The sequence below is a fragment of the Leptidea sinapis genome, chromosome 24, assembly GCF_905404315.1.
Source record: "Leptidea sinapis chromosome 24, ilLepSina1.1, whole genome shotgun sequence".
Taxonomy (NCBI): domain Eukaryota; kingdom Metazoa; phylum Arthropoda; class Insecta; order Lepidoptera; family Pieridae; genus Leptidea; species Leptidea sinapis.
Genome location: NC_066288.1, coordinates 11,492,737 through 11,518,937, shown reverse-complemented (window position 1 = coordinate 11,518,937; position 26,201 = coordinate 11,492,737). Strand labels below are relative to the sequence as shown.

At 38.7% G+C, this 26,201-nt stretch overlaps 1 protein-coding gene across 1 annotated transcript in view; it reads right to left on the bottom strand.

Annotated features, from left to right (window-relative positions):
* The window catches only part of LOC126971826 (E3 ubiquitin-protein ligase HERC2-like), a 62,097-nt gene extending 35,932 nt beyond the window's left edge, over window positions 1-26,165 (bottom strand). Inside the window, exons 1-19 of the mRNA XM_050818255.1 lie at window positions 25,762-26,165; window positions 25,502-25,676; window positions 25,089-25,233; window positions 24,388-24,552; window positions 22,428-22,688; window positions 21,443-21,598; window positions 20,275-20,403; window positions 18,160-18,280; window positions 15,703-15,871; window positions 14,043-14,253; window positions 13,567-13,715; window positions 11,082-11,247; window positions 5,538-5,638; window positions 5,298-5,453; window positions 3,395-3,500; window positions 3,212-3,317; window positions 2,724-2,952; window positions 1,520-1,664; window positions 237-316 (exon numbers count right to left, since the gene is read on the bottom strand). Of these exons, the coding sequence (XP_050674212.1) occupies window positions 237-316; window positions 1,520-1,664; window positions 2,724-2,952; window positions 3,212-3,317; window positions 3,395-3,500; window positions 5,298-5,453; window positions 5,538-5,638; window positions 11,082-11,247; window positions 13,567-13,715; window positions 14,043-14,253; window positions 15,703-15,871; window positions 18,160-18,280; window positions 20,275-20,403; window positions 21,443-21,598; window positions 22,428-22,688; window positions 24,388-24,552; window positions 25,089-25,233; window positions 25,502-25,676; window positions 25,762-25,998 (3,007 nt within the window). The 5' untranslated portion in view covers window positions 25,999-26,165. The remainder of the gene's footprint in view (window positions 1-236; window positions 317-1,519; window positions 1,665-2,723; window positions 2,953-3,211; window positions 3,318-3,394; window positions 3,501-5,297; window positions 5,454-5,537; window positions 5,639-11,081; window positions 11,248-13,566; window positions 13,716-14,042; window positions 14,254-15,702; window positions 15,872-18,159; window positions 18,281-20,274; window positions 20,404-21,442; window positions 21,599-22,427; window positions 22,689-24,387; window positions 24,553-25,088; window positions 25,234-25,501; window positions 25,677-25,761) is intronic.
* Window positions 26,166-26,201: the final 36 nt, after the last annotated feature.

Sequence of the window (26,201 nt, the reverse complement as noted above, 5' to 3'; positions counted from 1 at the left end):
GGTAATTTAGATGGGTGAATAATTTTATACACATACTATTTAAGTATGGTATATGGTGTTCTTGGACAGTGGCCATAAACCAGTTTATCCGGTGATCGGGTGGAACGAAGATTCTATTAAATGGCACTTTTAAATCAATTGAAATATATATACTAGGCAATGTCAATATATTTAACTTTTTAAAGAAGTCTTTACATGAAAAGGTGGCATCATAGACTAAAATTAAAAAATAATACCTTGTATAGTCTCCGGGTCATCCGACATCGTGGAAGTGCGAGTACGCTGCCCAGTAACTATGTCGATCTGATCAAATTCACTATAAGAAAAAAAAATGTAATAATTATCACAAACATAGTTGCATATCTCCCAACACAGGCGATAAGCTTAACGGGAGACACTTGCCCCTAGTTTTTAAGTACTTTTTGTTAAAGAAATAAACAATTTATTATTATTATTATTAAAAGAGCAAAAAAAAAAGACAATTTACACACTAGGTATTTGGCTACCATATCTCTGGGGGTCCTTCATGTATGAGGATCGTTGTCAGCATTATGGATGATCTGCCTCCAACGGTTTCTATCCATCGCGTTTCTTAAAACCGTGAAGAATATGTATGACGAGTCTTTAGTTTGGTCAGTCCATCTTGTTGGAGAACTTTTGAATTTTTATATCGTATGCCTTTTTGTATATATATATATACATATATATATATATAGTGGTCTACGTTATTAACGCCAGGAATGTTACTGCTGTCATTTGTTAAATATCGGGCTCCATCAACTATCTACGGCTACCATATAAGAACTTGTTAACAAATTGCATAATATCCAATTATTTATACTAAGACTAGCGAGCCCAACAGACGTTGTCCTGTACACACGTCTTAAATTTGAAAAATCGGTCCAGAAGTTAGGAGATCACTAACGTACGCAAGAGAATTATGTATTGAGAATCTAAAAAATCATCAAAATCGGTCCAGGCATATAGGAGGTAGTTGAATTATGAATCTAAACCATCCTCGAATCCACTTGAACACACACAGAAAATTTAATTCAAATCGGTCCAGCCGTTTAGGTGGAGTTACTGCCAACAAACGTAAAGTAGCATTATATATATAAAGATATACAAGATTGTAACACTGTCCTGGTACTCTTACAATGCTTGAGCTCAGAGCACACTCCCAACTTAAAGACGGGCTGAAGTACAAATTATATTTGTATATTTAATCCTAGAAGTGAGGGATATCATTTAAAAATAACAAACTGCAGTTTAGATTTGCAAGAGCGACATCTCAAGTCAATTTCATAATATGCAATTATTGGAGCTGAGCAGATTATCGACTGTAAAAAAGATCCTGTAGATTTCGGTCGATGTCGGACGGTTGGTTAAATTTGTACAATTAATGAGGGGTTACATTTTTGGAACGAAGATTTTTTTATGACAAAAAGGGACGAGACGAGCAGATCCTTCATCGTACCTATGTACGTAAAATGAGAGAAAATATAATTGAGTCTCATACTCATCAAGCTGCAGGTGCGTGTACGCATCGGTCGTGTCTGCTTGCAGCGCGTTGCGGAGTGCATCTCGAAGCCCCCCTCCACCTAATAGCGACCACACCAACAGCTCCGTCATGAATCGGGCTCCTGCACTTGCCGCCACTGAACCTTTTTAAATCAAAATATTATGTTGCTTTGCGGCACATTACTAATGCCTCTGGTGAGGCGCGAGAACGGAGCCTCCAGTTTCCACCACTTAGTTTGGCAAGGACGGTCAACCGTCGCGCACGCTTCAAGTTAATTACACGCGACATCCAAAACATATTTCGTAGAAGTCGTTAAATATACTACATATATACATTCAATAAAGTTTTGGAGTCTTAATTTATTCATTTCCACACAGGAATAAGTTGTTTAAAAAACCGGTCAAGTGAGTATTTTTTACTTTAAATTTAATGTTCTACAATATAAAAATAATTTGCCAGCAAACAATACAAATACGTTTTGTGTCTTGCACCCACTGAAAAGACTATTTTCAATTTTTTTTTTTCATTTTATTTCTACTTTCCCATATGCCGTAACCAGGACGTAATTTAATGCCTTCGTAATTTTTTAAACGCTTACCACAAATTGCATATTCGTACATGATTGGGTTTATCTTGTGTGTATAAGTTATCACATATTGTTACCCCTGTTCTCTAAAACTCTCTAAAGCGAGTTCAATTTCTAATAATAAGTAAATCTGCAAAATTTTAAAAACCTTAGCATTAGCGTTTTATATTATATTAGACCCATTAACAATGCTAGAAATATTATTAATGTACATTATAAAAAGTAATGGGCCTAAATGAGATCCTTGCGGTATACCAGATATAATATTCCTATAGTTAGAAGTATATCCAGCAATAGCAACTGCCCGACTCCTATTAGCTATGTATGATTTTATGAGCGCAGATCATGGAGTATCCCAAGACGACAAAGCTTCTAAATTAAAGTTTTATGACAGATTTTCTATCTTATTATGTCAAAACCTTTGGCAAAATCGCTATACACAGCGTCAACCTTTCATTCATTGCAGTAAAATTTTGTTTATTAGTAGAGCGGACAGAGGCAGAGATTTGCGTAATGACAATCATCTCCAACAACTTACCACAGCATATGCAAGAATAACATAATATGGACATCGCAAGTCATTAATATTCGATGGATTTGGAGAGTTCCGCGTACCTTGAGGTAGTAACGAGATGAGATGATGCGCCCGCACGTGCGGCGTGGGCAGGAGGACGGGCCAGGCCGCTGCGAGCGCGCGCCTCGCCGCCGCCGCCGCGCCCGCGCCCGCGCGCCCCTCCGCCAGCGACACCAGCGCGGCGTGCACGCCCGCGCACCACGCCCGCCCCGCCCCTGAGCCCGGCGGCACGTGCACGTCGCCGCTGTGTGCGTACTGCCACGCGTGTACCTACGCATTTAAAACTTCATTGTTTATCATACGTCATTGAAAACAAAACAATGTCGAGGAACGCCACCACATCCACATGGCAAGGATGATATTAATTAGTGTCTGCTATGTAGTGAGATGACGGCTTAAATATGTCTGTGTCACGCGTATTGAGTTAATTTTTCCGCCAATTATTTGAGTTATACTTAACGAATGCGAAAATCTTTTATCTGAGGACATTGTTAATAAATCTACCACACAATAGCTTGTTAAAACTTACTTGTAATCGTAGTAGATTCAAACACGAGATTGCAAGACATTCGTTCTCCTTTATATTAGCCGCGCTGCTTTGTTCAACTGCACTTGTCAACAGACGTTCTAAGAGCCTAAAAATATAATTCTATTTAGTTAAGATTCATACCTAATTATTAGTAAATATAAAAAACGCCACTTTAGTACTTACTTGAACGTATTTTCTGACAAATCTATAACATAAGGCAACGATGGTGGTAGATCACGTGGATTTTCTTCGCTCCAAGCAAATATCTGATTTGGTCCGTTTGATACACCTGAAAATTATTTCAGCAACGTGGAAGGCAATTCAGTCAAAAACGCTATAAAAAGGAATTGTTGCCAGACACCAACAAATATTAATTTTAACCAAACTTGAACAGTAATTTTTTTTAACATAACGATAATAGTTGTTATAATAAAGAATGCTTGACGTCTTATTAATTTTATTAGAACTGAGTTAAACAATGAACATAAAATATAATTCCCTAAGGATGCCTCGCGAAGAGGCGAAACACGTGTCGAATTGTTTAAAGACAAATATTGACGGAATTAACACTAAAGAAAACTCAAATCATTTGAATAATTATGGATTTCCGCAAAGTAACGCCTATTCAATAAATTTACATAAAATTAAGCTTTCTTATCTACCTGATACATATTTCATTTATAGAGGGTGTTTTTTTAACCTAGATAGAACTTTAAATTGTAAAAAGTAACACAAAAAATTAAATTTTGATAAAACATTTTTTTTTATTTGTTTCAGTATACTCTGACAAATCATCATGAATAGACTCACGCTTGAACAACGCTACGAAATTATCCAAATTTACTTTGAAAATCAGTCGTCGATTCGCGCAACTTATAGACGACTTCGTCATTTTTATGGCGTACATAATCGTCCATCTGAACAAGCCATTCGTCGAACTGTGGATAGATTTCGTACCACATACTCTCTAGAGGATGCAATAACACCAACACGTCGAAGGAATGTGCGTAGTGAAGAGAATATCGCCGCTGTAAACGAAAGTGTGGAAGAAGATCCAAATTTATCGATTCGTCGTCGGTCGCAGCAATTGGGGCTCTGTCCGTCCACTACGTGGAAAATTTTGCGCAAAGATCTCGGCCTACACCCGTATAAGATCCAGCTGGTGCAGGAATTGAAGCCACGAGACCATTATATGCGTCGTTCTTTCGCCGATTGGGCTCTAGAGCAGTTGGCAACTGACCCGTTGTTTTATCGCAAAATTGTGTTCAGCGATGAGGCGCATTTTTGGCTTAACGGGTTTGTTAATAAGCAAAATTGCCGCATATGGAGTGAGACGAATCCACAAGAGACCATACAGACTCCATTACATCCAGAAAAATGCACCGTTTGGTGCGGTTTTCACGCTGGTGGCATCATCGGACCTTATTTCTTCAAAAATGAGGCCGGAGCTCGCGTTACGGTCAATGGAGATCGTTACCGCACCATGATCAATGATTTTTTGTTTGAAAATATGGATGACATTGATCCGGAGGAGATTTGGTTTCAACAGGATGGCGCTACGTGCCATACGGCGAACGCAACCATCGACTTATTGAAATCAAAATTTGGCGATAACTTGATTTCGAGAAATGGACCTGTCAATTGGCCTCCAAGGTCGTGCGATTTGACACCTCTCGATTATTTCCTGTGGGGCTACGTGAAGTCACTGGTTTATGCTGATAAACCAGCAACAATTGACGCCTTGGAGGCCAGCATTGTTCGTGTTATTCGTGACATACGGCCAGCAGTGCTCGAAAAAGTGGCCCAAAATTGGACGTCCAGAATGCGCTTCGTCAAGAACAGCCGCAGTGCCCATATGCCCGAAATCATTTTCAAATGTTAATGTCACGTATTGATCTTTCGAATAAAAAAAAAAATTGATTACAATTTAATTTTTTGTGTTATTTTTTACAATTTCAAGTTATATCGGGCTTAAAAAAACACCCTTTATTTGTAGGGTCTCAAAAATACCACAATAATTCAACTATTAATCTTGTTTTGACTTTTACTGCAAAAAAAAAGAAAAAGTGTTCCATTGATGTCTAACCATTAGCTTTAAAGGAAGGATTGAAGACTTGTATCGGTTGAGGCGTTGGGTTTGATATTTGTGCCCGTTCGTGCGTGCCCCAAGCGTACAACACGCCCTCTGACGACACTGCAATCGCATGGGACACTCCCAATGATAAATCGATAACCTTCACACCTAAAACACACCATTAATTTTAAACTATATCAAAAAAATATTCATCCATTTTATAAATGAAGCGATTAACATGAGTATAAATACCTTGAAGACCGCCTTCGACTAGCTTGGGGATTTTTAATGGTTCGTAACTTCCATGGCCCAATCTATATCCTTCTCCTTTGCCCCAAGTGTAAACTTGACCGCTGCAACCAAGTATGAATATTGGACCTTTTCGCTTTCATGCGCAATGAATAAATTCATAATATTAAATAAAAAAAAATCAAGTACACTTTCTAAAGCTTCTGCACATGATAGACATCGCAATACCAGAGGTCTTAGAGATGCTGCCCATTTAAGTAGGCGTGTCCTCCAAGCTTTCTTCACGTCTGAGTGTATGTTTCTCGATGGGCAGACACGTATATAAGTCGCCAACGAGCTATTTAAACTAGCACGAAATATGAAATGTATTTACAGGTTTTTTATTTTTAAGTAATTTACCTCACTTCTGGAATAAAATATACAAATTTAATTTGTACCAAACATTCATGCTCGATGCGGGACTCAAATTCCTGATATGCAATTATTAGGGTTGAGCAGATTAATGATTCTTAAGTAGATGCTGTAGATGGAGCCACAACATGAGAGAATTTCAGTCGATGCGTCACTCGGACGGTTGGTTCAGTTAGTAAGAGCGCTCGGACGGAAACCGAGAGTCGCGAGATCAAGTCCCGCATCGTCCATGAATTTTGGTATAAATTATTTTTGTATATGTATTATTGTACAAATTAGTAATACTATCTTTTTTGACCATAAGGGACGAGACAAACAGGACGTTCAGCTGATGGTAATTGACACGCCCTGCCTGAATTACAATGCAGTACCGCTCAGGATTCTTGAAAAACCCAAAAATTATGAGCGGCACTACAATTGCGCTCGTCTCCTTGAGACATAAGATGTTAAGTCTCATTTTCCCAGTAATTTCACTAGCTACGGCGCCCTTCAGACCGAAACACAATAGTGCTACATATAAGTGCTTCACGGCAGATATAGGCGCTGTTGAGGTACCTATAATCTAGCCGGCAGTCTGAGCAAAGGAGCCTCCCATTGGTAAAAAGTCTTCCCCTCCACTAAGAGAGCGGAACGGAAACCTATGTACGATGAAGGTTCGTAAAATGACAGACAATATAATTGAGTTACATACTCATCAAGCTGCAGGTGCGTGTACGCATCGGTCGTGTCTGCGTGCAGCGCGTTGCGGAGTGCATCTCGAAGCCGCCCTCCACCTAATAGCGACCACACCAACGGGAGACTCCCACTAATATATGTATGGTTTACCGGTCACTGAGCGCGGCGTGCGAGCCGTCGCCGGTGTACACGCGAGTTAGTAATACTATATATATGTATGTTATACCGGTCAGTGAGCGCGGCGTGCCAGCCGTCGCCGGTGTACACGCGAGTTAGTAATACTATATATATGTATGTTATACCGGTCAGTGAGCGCGGCGTGCCAGCCGTCGCCGGTGTACACGCGAGTTAGTAATACTATATATATGTATGTTATACCGGTCAGTGAGCGCGGCGTGCCAGCCGTCGCCGGTGTACACGCGAGTTAGTAATACTATATATATGTATGTTATACCGGTCAGTGAGCGCGGCGTGCCAGCCGTCGCCGGTGTACACGCGAGTTAGTAATACTATATATATGTATGTTATACCGGTCAGTGAGCGCGGCGTGCCAGCCGTCGCCGGTGTACACGCGAGTTAGTAATACTATATATATGTATGTTATACCGGTCAGTGAGCGCGGCGTGCCAGCCGTCGCCGGTGTACACGCGAGTTAGTAATACTATATATATGTATGTTATACCGGTCAGTGAGCGCGGCGTGCCAGCCGTCGCCGGTGTACACGCGAGGTAGTAATACTATATATATGTATGTTATACCGGTCAGTGAGCGCGGCGTGCCAGCCGTCGCCGGTGTACACGCGAGTTAGTAATACTATATATATGTATGTTATACCGGTCAGTGAGCGCGGCGTGCCAGCCGTCGCCGGTGTACACGCGAGTTAGTAATACTATATATATGTATGTTATACCGGTCAGTGAGCGCGGCGTGCCAGCCGTCGCCGGTGTACACGCGAGTTAGTAATACTATATATATGTATGTTATACCGGTCAGTGAGCGCGGCGTGCCAGCCGTCGCCGGTGTACACGCGAGTTAGTAATACTATATATATGTATTTATACCAGTCAGTGAGCGCGGCGTGCCAGCCGTCGCCGGTGTACACGCGAGTTAGTAATACTATATACACTGGCCTTCAAAAGTAAGTATCACACTTTTAAAATTGGGATAACGTTTTACGTTCACAAGATATACTTTCGAAATAAAAGGACTCCAAAGAGAATTTAATTTTGTACATTAAAACTTTATAGTCGGTAACCTTCTTTTAAGAATTGGCTGAAAAAAAACTTCAAAAACAAAACCATTCTTTTTTCAAAGTGGACGTTTCCGAATTACAATTTTACCATTCACATTTTTCTTTCTGCTTTAAATTTTTTTCAAGATCGATGGGTCTTGTTTTAAAAATTTATGCTAAAAAGCACATAACATTTATTTATCATGCCTCTTTCAGTTGAAGAATGTGCTAGGATCATGGCTTTTCTGGAACTAGGCATCAGTGCGACGCGCACTGCAAGAATGGTGAGTGTGACGGTACGAACAGTCCAGAAGGTAAAGCGAAGGTACGAAGAGACTGGACACCATCTGAGGAGACCTTGTAATGGCAGAGCCAGGTGTACCAGTGCCCGAGAAGATCGTTCCACTCGATATTATTTCCACTGTATTAAGAAATCGCCACCAAAACGCAGTTGAAGTCCAGCAACAGCTATTTCAGACCCGGAGAGTGGCCCAAAACTCGAGAGTAGCGAGACTGCGATACGCCCGTGAACACATGCAGTGGGATGAAGAAGAATGGTCAAGAATTTTGTTTGCAGATGAGTCTCGATTCTCCTTTTACACTTCTGATGGAAAGCGAAGTGTTTACAGGTGACCTGGTGAGCGATACCTTCAAGCCTGCATCTCAGAAAGAGTCCAATACGGTGGAGGCAATGTACATGTATGGGCTGGCATATCTTCAGAAGGTCGCACAGAGCTAGTAGCCATAGAAAATGGCACCCTCCCTGGGCAAAGATATGCTCAAGAGATTCTCAATGAGTATGCAGGGCCGTATTTAGCAAATATGGGTGATGGATCGATGCTGATGCATGATAATGCCCGGCCACACACGGCTCATATCGTACAAGAGTATATTCAGGAGGTCGGTATCAGTGTGATGGCTTGGCCATCAAGAAGTCCTGATCTCAACACGATTGAACACGCCTGGGATGAGCTTGGGAGGCTAGTCAGAAATCACAGACCACCACCTACTACCCTCAGGGCACTAAAGCAGGCCCTGGTAGAAGAATGGGGTAATATTCCCCAACATCGGCTCCGAAGCCTAGTGTTCAGTATGCCAAACCGGCTCGAAGCTGTAATCAGAGCTCGAGGAGGCAATACCAGTTATTAAAAATTAAATAACATGTAATACATTTTAGTTGATTTTTTTTACACTAAACTAAAAATGTCTATTTTCATTGTTTTATCTTTTTTAAGTTAAAAATGTTACTAATGTATAATTTTAGTTTCTAAGAATTAAAGCCTATAAAATTTGCAACAAAACGTTTTTAATCTTAAATCTGTACCTTCTATAGTTAAGAAAAAAATTTAATTTGAAAAGTGTGATACTTACTTTTGCAGGCCAGTGTATATGTATGTTATACCGGTCAGTGAGCACGGCGTGCCAGCCGTCGCCGGTGTACACGCGAGTTAGTAATACTATATATATGTATGTTATACCGGTCAGTGAGCGCGGCGTGCCAGCCGTCGCCGGTGTATACGCGAGTTAGTAATACTATATATATATATGTATGTTATACCGGTCAGTGAGCGCGGCGTGCCAGCCGTCGCCGGTGTACACGCGAGGTAGTAATACTATATATATGTATGTTATACCGGTCAGTGAGCGCGGCGTGCCAGCCGTCGCCGGTGTACACGCGAGTTAGTAATACTATATATATGTATGTTATACCGGTCAGTGAGCGCGGCGTGCCAGCCGTCGCCGGTGTACACGCGAGTTAGTAATACTATATATATGTATGTTATACCGGTCAGTGAGCGCGGCGTGCCAGCCGTCGCCGGTGTACACGCGAGTTAGTAATACTATATATCTGTATGTTATACCGGTCAGTGAGCGCGGCGTGCCAGCCGTCGCCGGTGTACACGCGAGTTAGTAATACTATATATATGTATGTTATACCGGTCAGTGAGCGCGGCGTGCCAGCCGTCGCCGGTGTACACGCGAGTTAGTAATACTATATATATGTATGTTATACCGGTCAGTGAGCGCGGCGTGCCAGCCGTCGCCGGTGTACACGCGAGTTAGTAATACTATATATATGTATGTTATACCGGTCAGTGAGCGCGGCGTGCCAGCCGTCGCCGGTGTACACGCGAGTTAGTAATACTATATATATGTATGTTATACCGGTCAGTGAGCGCGGCGTGCCAGCCGTCGCCGGTGTACACGCGAGTTAGTAATACTATATATATGTATGTTATACCGGTCAGTGAGCGCGGCGTGCCAGCCGTCGCCGGTGTACACGCGAGTTAGTAATACTATATATATGTATGTTATACCGGTCAGTGAGCGCGGCGTGCCAGCCGTCGCCGGTGTACACGCGAGTTAGTAATACTATATATATGTATGTTATACCGGTCAGTGAGCGCGGCGTGCCAGCCGTCGCCGGTGTACACGCGAGTTAGTAATACTATATATATGTATGTTATACCGGTCAGTGAGCGCGGCGTGCCAGCCGTCGCCGGTGTACACGCGAGTTAGTAATACTATATATATGTATGTTATACCGGTCAGTGAGCGCGGCGTGCCAGCCGTCGCCGGTGTACACGCGAGTTAGTAATACTATATATATGTATGTTATACCGGTCAGTGAGCGCGGCGTGCCAGCCGTCGCCGGTGTACACGCGAGTTAGTAATACTATATATATGTATGTTATACCGGTCAGTGAGCGCGGCGTGCCAGCCGTCGCCGGTGTACACGCGAGTTAGTAATACTATATATATGTATGTTATACCGGTCAGTGAGCGCGGCGTGCCAGCCGTCGCCGGTGTACACGCGAGTTAGTAATACTATATATATGTATGTTATACCGGTCAGTGAGCGCGGCGTGCCAGCCGTCGCCGGTGTACACGCGAGTTAGTAATACTATATATATGTATGTTATACCGGTCAGTGAGCGCGGCGTGCCAGCCGTCGCCGGTGTACACGCGAGTTAGTAATACTATATATATGTATGTTATACCGGTCAGTGAGCGCGGCGTGCCAGCCGTCGCCGGTGTACACGCGAGTTAGTAATACTATATATATGTATGTTATACCGGTCAGTGAGCGCGGCGTGCCAGCCGTCGCCGGTGTACACGCGAGTTAGTAATACTATATATATGTATGTTATACCGGTCAGTGAGCGCGGCGTGCCAGCCGTCGCCGGTGTACACGCGAGTTAGTAATACTATATATATGTATGTTATACCGGTCAGTGAGCGCGGCGTGCCAGCCGTCGCCGGTGTACACGCGCATCACCCGCAACATGGCGAGTGCGGTCAGCGTGCGCGCCGCTGTGGCCCCGCCCTCGCTGTCGCCGAACACTTGCACCGCGCCCTCCCACGTGCAGCACAGTGTCTGACCCTCGCCCCAACCTGAGAAACATTCAATATTATGATATTATACACTGTGCCCGGTCAGGGGTGTCGGAGCCTTTAGGGGGTTAAAATATGGTAAACTTTATCGACAAATAACCCTCTATAAGTAGTTTTTGTCCCACCTTAATAAAATAGCAGCCATTTAGTTTTTTACGCGCTTTTTATTACAACTCGACTCGACTCATTTGGACGCGATTTTGACCCACTTTAAACGGCCAGATTTCGTTCAAACTTCGTAGATTTATCGAGAACCGATGACAATACATTAATTTGATAAAATTATTCCATTTTATAATTTGCAAAATAAAATTTTTGTTAATTTATATAATTTGCATCTATCGTTTTCAGTTCTGTTTTCTTAAGAAAGCGTGTTTTTCAGTTTTTTTAAACTATTTTTTTCTTTATTTTATCAAAGCCCGAGTGTTGGACTTAATTTGCCATAGCTACCCAAGTAGAGGTTCTAGAAACACAAATAAGTCTTATTCACATTTATAACATTTTCTTAAAATTTATTTCAGAAAAGGGAAAAAATGCATAAATAAAAATATATTCTTTGTCTGCATTTTTTTAGATTAAAAGCTTTGAAAATTCTAAGCTGGTTAACCTACATTTATCTACTTCTAAACGATAGTACATAATATTTGCTACAAAAAACAGATTGACATCTAGGCCTTAGTAGAGAAGTTTACAAGATGTGACGGTATGAATTAATTAAATGTTGGTGAAATAATTAAAGCACGAATATATTTTAATAACCACATTTCAGTATTATTCAGTACAAGTAAGTTTATTTAATTATTCTTAACGATACATTAACAGTATACAAAAATAACAATTACATGATATAGTATTACAAGAAATTACATTACTTAAATTCTTACTGTTTATGCAACAGGACGAATAACGAATTACGCTCGTCACTATGAGACATGATGTTAGTCTCATTAGCCCAGTCTTAAACAATTTGTACATCTAGACTCTTGCTGCTAGACAACCGATGAAAACAGGCATCGATGGATGCTTCACCGAAATTTGACACATTTTTCATACGATGGAACCAATCATTGTAGTAACCATTCCATTCGGAAGTTGGGGTCTCCAAAATGGCCGTTTTGTAGGCGACCACAGCTTATTCAGGTGATGAAAATCTCTGACCACGCAATTTATTCTTTATTTTAGGGAAAGTATAGAAATCATTAGGGCTTAGGTCGGGGCTGTACGGCGGATGGTCTAATAATTCTATGTTTTCTTGCTCTAAAAACTCTTTTGTTCTGTGCGCGGTGTGAGAACTCGCATTGTCGTGATGGAGGATGATGCGGCGGTTGCAGTTCTCTTTACGAAGTTCGTCACCTGATACTATGTTGTATACAGCATTTGAGGATCCTGCGTGGAATCTTTCGAGAGTTCTGACGCACCAAATAACGCGAGCCGCTTTTTGCTCTTGACAGAGCAAATGCGGTATCCATCGGGAAAACAACTTTTTTACACCTAATTGTTCATGCAAGATTATTTGTATTTGATTGATGCCAATGTCTAAAGTTGCCTGAATTTCGCGGTATGTCACATGTCGATCTTCCTCAATCAGCTTACGCACAGCATCAACGTTTTCTTTGGTGACTGCAGTTTTTGGACGACCTTGACGGTGATCATCACTAAGCTTGACACGTCCACGTTGAAATTCAGCAAACCAGCGATAAATTGTGGTTTTGGATGGGGCTTCATCACCATATGCAGAAATCATCTGGTCAACACACTGTTTTTGTGTTAAACCACTTCGAAAGTGATAATAAATCATCGCTCTAGAATTTTCTCAAGTCAATTCCATTTTCTCAACGACTAAACAAGTTTGAATCTTTTTTTAAATAAATAAATGGTATTCAAATTTTAAAACCAAGGAGTTTTCAATTAAAATGATTTTAATATGACAGGAACAGTGGAAATATTCCATTCCCGATACTTTTAGTGCAGCCTATGTATAAGTCTTAGTACTGCTTTTATGCTTTTTACAACAAGATCCCAGAAAATGTTCAAAACAAATTTTTCAATGTTTGTGTGGTGTGTGTGACTGTAACATAACATGACTTTCATAATGATACCACAGATTGGGAATGAAGCGACCACCCTCAGGCTATTAAATAATAAATTTTAATTCACGATATTACCGTTGTAATCATATTATGATTAAAAAAAACCCGCTAAGTTTCTTGCGCCCGTTCTTCTCAGATCTGAGGCATACTTTTTCGAGTGGATGGTAGTTTTTGAATTTCAATAAGTGATTTCATATCCTATTTTTTATTTGAATTTGAGTTCACTAACCTAGAGCAACATCGATAATACGTTCAATGTTATGCGCGTTGAAGGAGACCGGTTGTGGTGTGAGACAGTTCTCTATGGTTCCGTGTCCCAGGCGACCCTGCACACTCCTCCCCCATGTGTACAGGGCACCACGTGTTGTGATCACTGCGCTGTTATGAAAAAAAAAATATTTTATTAATACATATACATTTTAGTAGACTTGGTTTTTTTATGACAATAAGGAATGAGACGAGCAGGACGTTCATCTGATGGTAATTGTTACGCCTTGCCCATTACGATGCAGTACTGCTCAGGATTCTTGAAAAAGCCAATAATTATGCGTGGCACTACAATTGCGCTCGTTACCTTGAGGCATAGGATGGTAAGTCTCATTTGCCCAGTAATTTCACTAGCTACGGCGCCCTTCAGACACAACAATGCTTACACGTTACTGCTTCACGGCATTTGTGTGTATGTTAATATATATTTTTTAAAACCTGCAAGCGATGCCGGCGGCTATTCTGATGGCCTCGTGATGAGCCAGATGGTGTACGGCCTGCGGAGCGTCCCTGGACGCAGTGTCTCCATGTCCGAGCCTGCCGTCTTCGCCGGAACCCCAGGACCAAACTCCACCACAACTTGAACGACATAGATAGTGGCGACCCAGCGGATGGCAGGCTACTTGACTTATCACTTTACCTTCCAATCCTAAAAGTAAAAAAAAAATATAAAAAAAGATATTGTTTCGTAACAGGTAGATAAAAAAAGTGTCTCCTTGTACATTCATGTGTTATAAAGTGGTGCAGAAATTATGTTGATCGTCGTCCCAAGAGAAAATTGAAACACTTTTCACATGTAAGTAGACCAATTACTTAAAAATACAATAAAATATATTTTATTTGAGGGATGGCATTATGCATACTGATGCCAAACTTATAAATTACAGAACTAAAATATTTATTTTAACAGATTTGGTTTTAATTTTGCCTTTTTGTAGGATGGTATCGCTGTGTTTTTTGTTTTTTGATAAAGTTCACTTTTTTTTCGACTCTTTCTACTCAATACTATACAAAAAAATGTGTACGTGCTAGTGCCTTTCTTATTTCACGTTATTTTTAATTTACATTCCTACAAGACAGGAGTCGTAATGATTATGGATAAAAGCTTTTCAATTAGACATGGAAATGATTACTATACCTAGCTAGACATATCAAATGTAATCACTCCAATTTAAAAATGAAGATTTCTATTTATCCAATAATAAATTCACAATGCTTTCTAAAAGCGCTGTGCCAATTTGTGTTCGATTGCAATACGATTTTATTCAATGACATACTTAAATCCTTAGAAAAACACACAGCATCAGTTTTTTAAGTTTGCATGCACTCATACATCGCAAAAAGAAACTGCTTGATGTACTCATTTCGCCTAAAACTAAATTTACTTACGATTTTTCACGGAATATCAATTATATGCCTGTAATAGAGTGAGTCATTTAAATAAATGAAATATCAAGTTATATGCAGTGAACTAACAATTAGTGTCTCTACATTTTTCAACCATATAAATTTTACTCCTCATACATAACGCATACATCGTCCACATATCTCACAAACATTAACAATATGTTAAGCGCGCGGACCTTGGTTACCGGAATCATGTCATGCCGAGAACCAATCACGTAAATCATGACAAAGTAACTGACAAAGCACTTTTAATATCGATCTAGATTCAACATCATTAACACTATTTATTTTATGCAGTGATAGTTAACTATATTGTGACTAAATTGTGGGAATTTTTTGCTAATAATCAACGGTAGATAGTATGACAAGACTGCTTCTATTTTTTATATGCGTTCACTGATCAAAATATGAATCTCCGTAAGAGATGTTTTTCTCTCTCGCAATCTATGTTTGTCTATACCTTGATCATTTATACGTGTAGATAGACTGTGACAGCTGTGAAACTCACAAACAGCACCTCTATTTTGAACAAGGCACGCACACTAATAAATAGTGACATATATACCTTATCACGCACATTAAAGTAATAGACTTGGCCTATTTTCATCGGTTGTCTAGCAGCAAGAAGCTCTATCTATAAATTATCGAAGGTCTATACGCTAATATTATGTAAGTGTCCATCATCACTTACCTGGCACTAAATGGGGAGTTAAAGTATCATAAGGCAGCGTATAAATAGCTCCATCTTGAGTGAGCAGCAATGCCAATTTCTCAGCACAAGCAATCTGTTGAACTCTCAAGCTTCCCAATTCGATAGGACCGACACCTATCGAAACAACTTCTTGTGCCGATTCTGTGCACTGGAATTTTAAGAGATTTTATTCATTGTCACACAGTTTAATACATTTTAAACCAATTAGCTTTCGTTCTGGAATAGACAGTTATAAGCGGCATGATTATTAATATTATTGTGATTTGGGGGATTAAGATGCACTTAAGTCTTAGGGTTTATTGTGCCCCCTGCTTTCCTGCACTCAACTCTCTGTATAAAAATGAGATGTGGAAAAATCGAGGCTACTAACTAGGAAACGTGTGTCCTATCTGTACCGAAACTAAACTTTTAAGAGCCATCGGATCCTCAGAGGGTTTAGGGCAGGGCACATCCTCTGCTTTGAGTTAAGATATTTTAAGATACCCCAGCCTGATTCTGGCAATAGCTTCGCATTCCAGAAGGAAGTGTTTAGGGCCTTCAGTGGCTTCAAAGCAGAATCCACACAGGTTTGAATCACTGAGACCCATTCTAGGTAGGTGCCCATTCAGCTTGCAATGGCCAGAGAGGAACCCCGTGAGGCCGCTCAGTTGTGTCCTGTCCAAGCTTAAGTATTGGCACGCCTACGTTAATAGTTGCCTTGGAGCAGCTCATCTTGCCGATGGCCTGGTAGCGAGGAACTGTGAGTAGCTGCTTCCCGCATTTCTTGATTCCTTAGGACATTGCGGATAAGAGATTCTCCGGCTCCACAAAAGGGTTTTGGGCCTATGAAGGGAGATGAGGCTCAATCCTTAGCTAGCCGGTCAGCTATCCCATTACCTACTATGCCTTTGTGCTCCGGTATCAAAGTTACCCTGACAGAGGATATCCAGTTTTCTTACTGACCATGACATTATTACGTCTAGTGCATATACTTCCACCTTGTATATAGTTAAGCGGGATGATTCTCTTCTAACCATACACACACACAGAAAGCATTATTAAGGTAATATCAGAACATTCCACAAATATAGAGCGCAAAATAAGAAATAACGCAAACCATCTCAACCGATACATAATAAGTAACCATTGCGATATATAAAATCGTCATAGATTTAATTATAATATTATGTAGAAAAGTTTCAGGTATATTTTAAAAAAAAATCGTTTTTTACATCTTATATATTTCTTAAAGAAGATTTCACATACTGATAAAATGCCATCAGGTCATCATCATCATCATAAAACCTTTATTTATTTACAGTGTGTGCATATCTGTAATTTTATGCAATTTTTCATTATTGAATTGTGCGTTATATAGAGGACATCCATAATAATTAATCAAATGTTGTGAGTTTTCTTGAGTGTAAATTCCGCTAAGGTTTATCTTTAATCAATCTCGTGCCAGAATTTGGCAAGTCAACATATCTTGAGCATGCCTCGTGTAGAGGCGAAACACCGAGTCGAATTGATTAAAGAAAAATCTTAGCGAAATTTACACTCAAGCAATCTCACAACATTTCGATAGCCTGAAATAGCCGGGGGCCAATAACTCAATTCTTAATGTATCTGTAGTAGGGCTTCCAATGATTACCGCAATACCGAGATCTCGGTATTCCGGGATCCCGCAATACCGAGATCTCGGTATTGCGGGATATCCCGTACCATTTTCCAATCCCGCGAGATGCGGGATTACGGGCGCGGGATCCACGGGATTTGCGGGACTGAAAAAAAGCGTGCATGCGATGCAAAATAGGATAATCTGCGTGAATTATTATTCTTAATAACTCAAGTTATTAAGTGTCTCGTATTTTCGTGATGTTTATTGATACATCCTTTTAGAATATAATAAAAAATTAGGGGTGTGTACGTTTCATTCACGTACACACCATTAAATTTTTAATATTTACTTTTAAGCTCTTAAAAGGAATACCGCCCACAAGTGTGGAAGCAGAACGGGCGTTTTCTGGCCAGGCAATAGAGTAAAATACGCTGTAGTTTGGCAGACGACAATTTGGAAATGTTGTATTTCCTTCGCAAACATTTTCAGTAAGTAATAATTTATCAGTTTAAAATGTGTTTTTTTTGGTTGATTTTGTAATTTTGCGTTGTGTAATTTTTGAAAACGATTTGTTTTGTTTTGCTTTTTATCAGAATTTGTTATTGTTTTTTTTTGTGAAAAAACAGTATAATTTGATTGATCTCATTTTAATAGTAATATGTACTTAAATAACTGTGAGTTGATAAATTCATTGTTTTAAAATGTGCATATTTTCAATATGCGGGATCCCGCAAATACCGAGATCCCGCGGGATTGAAAATTCGTAGTCCCGCAAATGCCGAGATTGAACACAGGCCGCGGGATTGGAAGCCCTAATCTGTAGGTAAAAGTAAACTCACCGTAACAAATCCTTTTAACGGTGGCAGTAATGGTGCACCAAGTCTATCCAAATGGCACAGTAATGCAATACCAGCCTTTCTGACGCTCATAAGGCCATCGCCAGGAGGTATCTCTAGCTCTCTGAAATAAATAATACAAGATTAAAGAAGTATTTTACTTATATAAATATATTTATTTACCATAGGGAGTGACAATAACATAATGCAACACTTTGTAAACGTCATGAAGCTATATCAGTTCGTAAAGGAACTTGGACATGGGGAGAAGAACTGATAGAACTCCCAGCCCATCTTTTTTTCATCATACAAACAAAACTGGTGAGACCACTTAATAATACATACAATTAACACATTTATATAATCTTATTTGTCAAAGAAGCTTTAATATATTTCTTGCATATGCTCACAGTGAGTCCTAGTATGATTTTAAACTTTGAAAACAGCGGATTTTAGTCCTTGTTCTTGTAACAAAACGAGAATAGGATTGAAGCAACCTTATGTCATAATGTTAAATTTCGTATTCTTGTAATACAAATTGACGGTTCAGTTCCTATTGCTATTAACAACGACGTTCTATACATATAGACAATCCACGCCATACAAGATAAAGACGAAATATGTCACATGCCATAAATGACACCATAATAAGTTTCGCCTGCAATGTTTATCCATTTCTGCGTTTACTCTGGTTATTTAAAATATTATTGGTCAATAGGCAGCAATGTAAACACTTTTTCAGTTTAAGCTGTGTATTTTGGATTTAGAACCCGATTTGGACAGTGACATCAGTGGAGTAGCAGTTAGGCATTTTTTTAAACCCAGACGAAAAAAAAGGTTGCTATAAGTTTTACGTTTGTCAGGCTGTCCCTATTTTCTGATAAAGATCTGTTCAGTCTGAGGTTTGTAATCAAAATTCACGCTCATATTATAAAGGCGAAAGTTTGTATGTTTATTTATTGGTTTGTGCGTATATTTGTTACTCCTTAACGCTTTAAACGTATTAGGATCTGTTAATTAAGTTAATTAAGTTAAGGTAACCTATAATGATAGACACAAACTCTCAAATATAATATTTTTATTTACATAAAATAATTGGGGAAACTTAAAATATATATTTTTTTTTGGATTTGAGACATAGACATCATTTTCAGGGTATCTTTTTGGCATTTGTAGTGTAAGCGGACACCAACATATCTTGGTATAACAGCTTTTGTCAAATTATAAATATAATACTTTTAATGTTAAAATAGTCTTATCATACTTTATGAGCATGAATTTATAAACGCTTAAATCTATATATATAAATCAACCTCGAGAAGATGATTCGAGCAAATGCCACTCGACTTATTTGGTTTGTAAAATTCTTCACATCTCTCTCTTTCTACCAACTGGCGCCAGTTTTCTTTCTTCCGTTCATATTCACTGGCAATGACTTTCCGTACACAAAATACAATATTGCTAATCATTGTTCATTGGACCTTTAAAAAATAAAAATTAAAAAGAGCGGCTCTATAGTTTTCATTTCTGACTGTGTTCTTGTCGCGTCCTTTCATCTGTCTCATTCTGACAAGCAACATCATATAATAGAGCATAGCTATTCTTACCCCCTTAAATAGTAGTGGAAATATTTTAGATATTTATTTGTTAGAACAATATTGGTAACTTCGTGCGAGCATGTCGTTAAATATTGTTGACGCATGGCACCGGTCCAGTTATGGTTCAGTTAACGTTCTGGGGCAATGATTGGAGAATAGGTATCAATCTAGAGTAAGACGTGGATATGACTGGAGCTTAACGTCAACGATTTTGAAATTACGAGAATAGCTCTCTTCCACGTGTGTACTACAAAGCTGTGGAATGAGCTTCCTTGTGCGGTGTTTCCGCGGCGATATGACATGGGTACCTTAAAAAAAAGCGCGTACACCTTCTTTAAAGGCAGGCAACGCTCCTGTGATTAGTTTGGTGTTGTAAGAAAATGTGGGCGGCGGTATTCACTTAACCAGGTCACCCGTACGCTCGTTCGTCCTCCTATTCCATAAAAAAAAATAGCCCCGCTGTTGTTATGATTAAACTGGATCAACATATAAACTATTAAGGGTAACCTAATTTACTAACTTCAGATACATTGCTGTGTGATTATCCTCTGTCAACGGTTCTGAGTTGATGATGGAGCTCGGAGGTGACAGTTTCGCTAGACGCCGGAGAAATGGTCCCATTGGTGCAGTGCAATCTTCCAACACTATCCTGTAAAGATAATAAAAATTATAAAGCGATTTTATGTTTCTACAAGAATTCCGGTAAAACAAATTCAAGCCACTGTTACAAATAAAAAATGCATTTAATTTATTGTGATGTTATGTGATAAAATTGGCTTAAAGTTATACCTGAGAATAACCCACGAATATGCAAAACATTACCAAATAGACATTTTACTTACGATTGGATTATTGGGACGTACCTATACGGTTTCCCGCGTTTATTTGCAAGGCTGCTTGACATTCGAAAAACTTCAGAATTATCATTGTATTGGCAGTGTTGTCAACGATATAGTCAACATTTTACATATTCTTGGTTTCTTCTCAGGTAAAACCTTAAGCCGAGTTTATTTGTAGGGCCGTGAACTTTAATATAACTATGGTACCGTTACGAATCTACGTATTTAGATTAGGTGGATCATATTGAGTTAGTGGAGTATATTGAGGTACGGAACCCTAAAAATATATTTGTGATTTAACAGTACCAAACAATTTTTTATGTTTTAAAGTGATAACCCTCACTTCTGGGATTAATTACACAAATAAAACTGAAAACAAAATTTTATGAAAGATGCGGGACTCGAGCCCGCGGCCTCTCGCAGTCAGTGCGAGCGCTCTTTCCAACAAGTTTAATTTGTGTAATGATTCCCAGAAGTGACTGTTATCACTTTAAAACATAACAAATTGCAAATATTGGGGTTGAGCAGGTTATCAACTGTAAAGTAGATCCTGTAGATGAAGCCGTAATCTAAGAGTTGAACAAAGCATACAAGATTTTATGGCGATACGTCACTCGAACGGTTGGCTAAGTTGGAAAGAGCGCTCACACGGAACGCGAGAGGTCGCGGGTTCGAGTCCCGCATCGTTCATAAAATTTGTTTTCAGTTTTAATAGTATCAATAAAAAAGTACACACATTATAGTCCGACGTTGTTGCGGGGAAGCGCGTGAGACTGTCGTGAACCGCTCTGAAGTTGTCGGACGATAATAGAATTGTCATTTATGTTCAGGTAAAGTTATCTTATTTACCTATTATCTGCCTGTCGCTTTTGCTTCTGCGGTAGAGAAACCAGAACATCAGCAGCCTTGAGCAAGGCCGGTAGCTCAGCTCTTCTAGCGCACAGCTCAACCCAAACACACAGCGATGTTCTCCAGTCGCCTTGAGGCACATTGCAACCAACTTCACTGTAAAGCATAATTTTGAAGATTAATTTCAAACTTAACTTTTTTTGCGTGACGAGACGTGCATTGACGTGCTATATTAGATATAGATCAACTAGATTCCCAATCACCTATTAAAAGGTCATCAAAAATGTCGGAGCTGCGTTATACTACTTACATATTATAGCTACGTATAAATTAACTTATACAGTTAACATTTAAATATTCATTCGAATTAACACCTTATTTCGTGGCAGTAGGTAATGTTCAAAGTATATTATTAGTCTAGTATACGCTATTAAGAAGCTCATTGATAATGACTCTATATAATATGAGGAGTGGCTGATTGTGAACTAAAAGTCAGCGTCATGCCGTGCACCCGTCACTATACGCGGCGATTTGGTGATCGCGAATAAACTATTTTAACAAAACAATAAGCTATTACGCAGCATCTTCACGGTCATCTTGTGTATATTATCCAACAATAGAATGATGAACTATGCTCGTGGAGGTAGCACACTTATCTAACGGCCGTTCCCAATATACTATCTACAGATAGAGGTAAATTACTACCTTCTACATTCGTTGTCAATAATCTGAAACTGTCCCAATATACCCGATAAGTCATTCTTATTGTTTTATATTGGGACATGTGAATTGCAATTTCCATACAAACTTCTATCACTGGTAAGCTATACGTCCTCCCATTGACAGACAGAGTGTAGGGATAAGGTGAGATACCATCCATAAGTTTATTGGGACAGAAAAGTCAACGATATAGACTGAATATTGGGAACGGCCGTAAGTGAACTTATCTATGTAAAATAAATTATTATTATCACTAGGTACTAACCCAACAACAACTTGATGTAAGAATTTAGCAGCACTGTCCACAACTTCAGCCCATATTTTCTGTGATCGTGGTGGTTGCAGCGATGTGGGTGACTGACCGCAGCCGGCATACAGGCCTGCATCTGGTAGCGCTCGCACCGCTTCCAAGGCGTCGCGTAGTAACAGCGTACACACGTCTGCGTCTTCACCACAGCGCCACGCACGACGCACCAAAGATAAGGCTAGACGCAAAGCAGCGCGGGCGCCCACCCGAGCTAGAGCACTGAAATCAGCAATTTTTTTTATTTCGATACCTCTACGTCTTATGCCGTAATTAAATTTCATTTGATTACTAGCCGTTCCCGCCCGTTTCGCTGTGCAAGTTTTTAAAGGAAGGAAGGTTGGAATTCTAAAAATAAGTAACCATTAACCATCTAGGATTAATTTCAAAAGTGGTACTTTTATGTCGATATTATCAGTGGTTTGCTTAAAATAGGGAGCAGTCCACGTCTATCCACTACATGTCTGCAGCGGATCATGAGATACTTTGGTCACATTGCACGATGTGGTGCTGATAACCTTGAACGTTTGATGGTCACCGCGAGGCCGGAGCCCACGTCGCTGGTCTGACCAAATATCCGAGCAGACTAAACCACCCATCAGCATCGCACTCCACCATGCGACAGACCGAAACAGATGGAGGAAAGCTGTAGACGAACTTAAGCGGAGTCACGATCCTCAGCAATGAGGGAACGACTGTGAAGAGAAGATGCACTCCACCATGCGACAGACCGAAACAGATGGAGGAAAGCTGTAGACGAACTTAAGCGGAGTCACGATCCTCAGCAATGAGGGAACGACTGTGAAGAGAAGATCAGTGGTTTAGGCTTGAAAGAGCCTCAAACAAATACTATTTTCATTATATATCTATAGATAATTAATAATAAATAATTAAGGTGTTCCAAAAATAGGGTCAAGGGGATGTCCAAAGATGAATAGCACAGTATCCAAATCACATGAATTTTTATTTTTATTTTTTACACAAAAACTGGATTACAAGACATTATATTTATTATATTATACATTATGTCACACTGCCACACTCAGAAAGCTTCATTAAATTAACCCTGATGATTATTTAACAAATTATCATTAATTTCGTTAATTGCTGGTTCCTCTTGGCATAATAATTATTAAATGTCTCTTAGGAAGCAGTAAGAGACATAAATTATTAGGATTTGTGCCTAATTTCTTAATAAGGTGAATGCCTTGCATACACAAAAACAATTATTGTGGTCAGATCTGAAGCCATTGTAACAAAATGTTTAGTGAATGTATAAAAATAAAATCACTGGACAAAATTATATTGCACTTTATTTATATAAAACTGAATTTTTTTTTAAAACCAACTTTTTAAATTAACAAATTAAATTTAAAAAAACAAATATGAAGGATGTGGGACTTGAACTTTTTGAATTTTAATGTGACTTAACATTTGACTCAAAATGTAATAAGCCTTATAAAATTAAATGAGCCTATGTAATGATCATAATAATATAAAATAATAATATTTCTTGTGTATTTATTTTTATTGTATCTAAATGTTTTTAAAATGTCTTAGTTCAAGCTCAATACATAGTGGACAATATAATCTAGATTTAGTAGATTTCTTTTACTTTTATGAATGGTTTTGCTTTTTAATGTATTTTAGCTTGTCAACCGTAGCTCATAATTCCATTGTATAATATGTTATGACATTCTGTATAATGAAAGCAAGAAAACCACAGCCTTGATGTCCAGTTTGTAAATATAGCTCATTTTGAAGGTCACTGTATGTGGATAGCTTACGTAATAATACATAATTATAGTTTGTTGCGATTCTTATTTCGTAAGATATTGAATCCAAATTTCAATACATTATAATAATTTGTTAACAAAGTTCAAAGAAAATAGGAAAATATAAACAGCCTTCAAGAATATACCTTTCAGATTCATCAACATTTTCGTCACTCTCCTCTTGAGTATCTGCCCCAAGTCCAATAGGTTTATTAAGTGATGTTACAACATTACTCAGAGCTCTATTACTTGCTCCATGTGCTTTCTTGTCTAATTTTATCTTTTTTGGCTCCTTCTGGTGGCTCTGATCTCTTAAAAAAATAAAAAAGGAAGTTAATTTTTATTGTTCAAACATATTTTGAGTAAAGTAACTCATAAATCATGTATTGTTAGTTTTCACTAGTTACTCCAACTACTTCCCACACATACATTTTATTTACATGGCAAATGAGACCATTGAAGGAAATTTAAATTTTTAGTTTGTGTTTATATTTTTTGGTTTAGGACCATAACCAATATATGATGCACCCTTAGTTACTCCTTGTAAGTTCTCTTAAAGTCAGTCCTTCTACTTGCTTTATTAGCCAGCACATAGAAACAAATGTATGTTTGTATGACATAGGAAATTTAATAAAAAGTTAAAATAACTTCTAAGATCTGTAAAATAGTTTACAATAATAATATAATAAAAAAGTATAAAATAGAACAAAAATAGCTCAGATATTTGAGTAGTCAAGAATTTGTTCAGCATTGTAATAAATGTGTTGTGTGTCTACACACTCAAATTTTATTTATATGTCCAGATAGGTGATTTGTAAAGTACCTAGTTATTATAATAAAACACTACCTTATAACAGCTACAAGGTGTCTGTTGCAAATAACAATGAGGCGACGAATGTTTGAAATGTATGGGCATGTTGATGCTGTGTTTATGGATCTTACACGCTGTTCCCACAAAAGAGATTCCTTCAGATTACGCAAGCATTCTGGTCCTACACAAAAATAATGGTTGGATAGCATTAAACACTAAAAACTACATTTACAGTAATTGAAAAGTTATTAATATTTGAAAAAGTTCAATGGATTTCAATACACTGATGTAATAAGTATTCTTCCTCATATTAAAATAAAAAAATTATTACAGTATAGTGGTATATAAATATTTTTATTCTTTATTAAATGATTTATTATGCAAAGAATCTGAAGTGTCTAGACTCTAGATCAAAGATTTAATTCCATTAATTCATAAGAATATTGTACCTGGTTCTTGTTTCCATTTTATTTCATCTATAACTTGAACAGAAGAAGGTGGTGCAACATTTTTAGATTGTATTGAAACCCGAAGTTCCTCCTCAGCCGATAGAGTAGTGCATGGTTGACAAGCACAACCAGAATGGGGGCCACAAAGTCCATCACAGCAGGTACAAGTAAGAATCTACACAAATTTATCATCATACAGATGTGCAGAAAAAGAACTGTAAGGTGAGTAAACTGATGATGATGATTATAAATAAACTTACCCTCAAACCACAATAGTACTTTCCACTATCTCCCAATTTTGCAGTTATTCCAGCACTATTAACAAGACCATTCCCGGCATCAAAGTAAATCTCCCGGTCTTGTATAATACTGTTGAACAACGTCGAAAGAGAGTCCGCGGAATGCAGAGCCTCTTGTAAGTCAGGATTAAGCCATTTCGGATCTAAATGTTGCTGAGGCCTAAATATATAATCATCCTGTTCTCCTGACACAGACATTTTCGTATGGTTCTAGCAAAAAATATCACCATTCCGTAGAGGAAATTTTATAACATACGTCTAAAGCAATAGACGAGTATAAGTGTTTCTAAAGATCTCATGATGTAAGTTAGAAACGCAAAAACGGAAATATTAAAAATTGCAAAATAGAGACATAGTATGTACACACACAGTCACACAATCAATCGAATTTTCAATTTGAT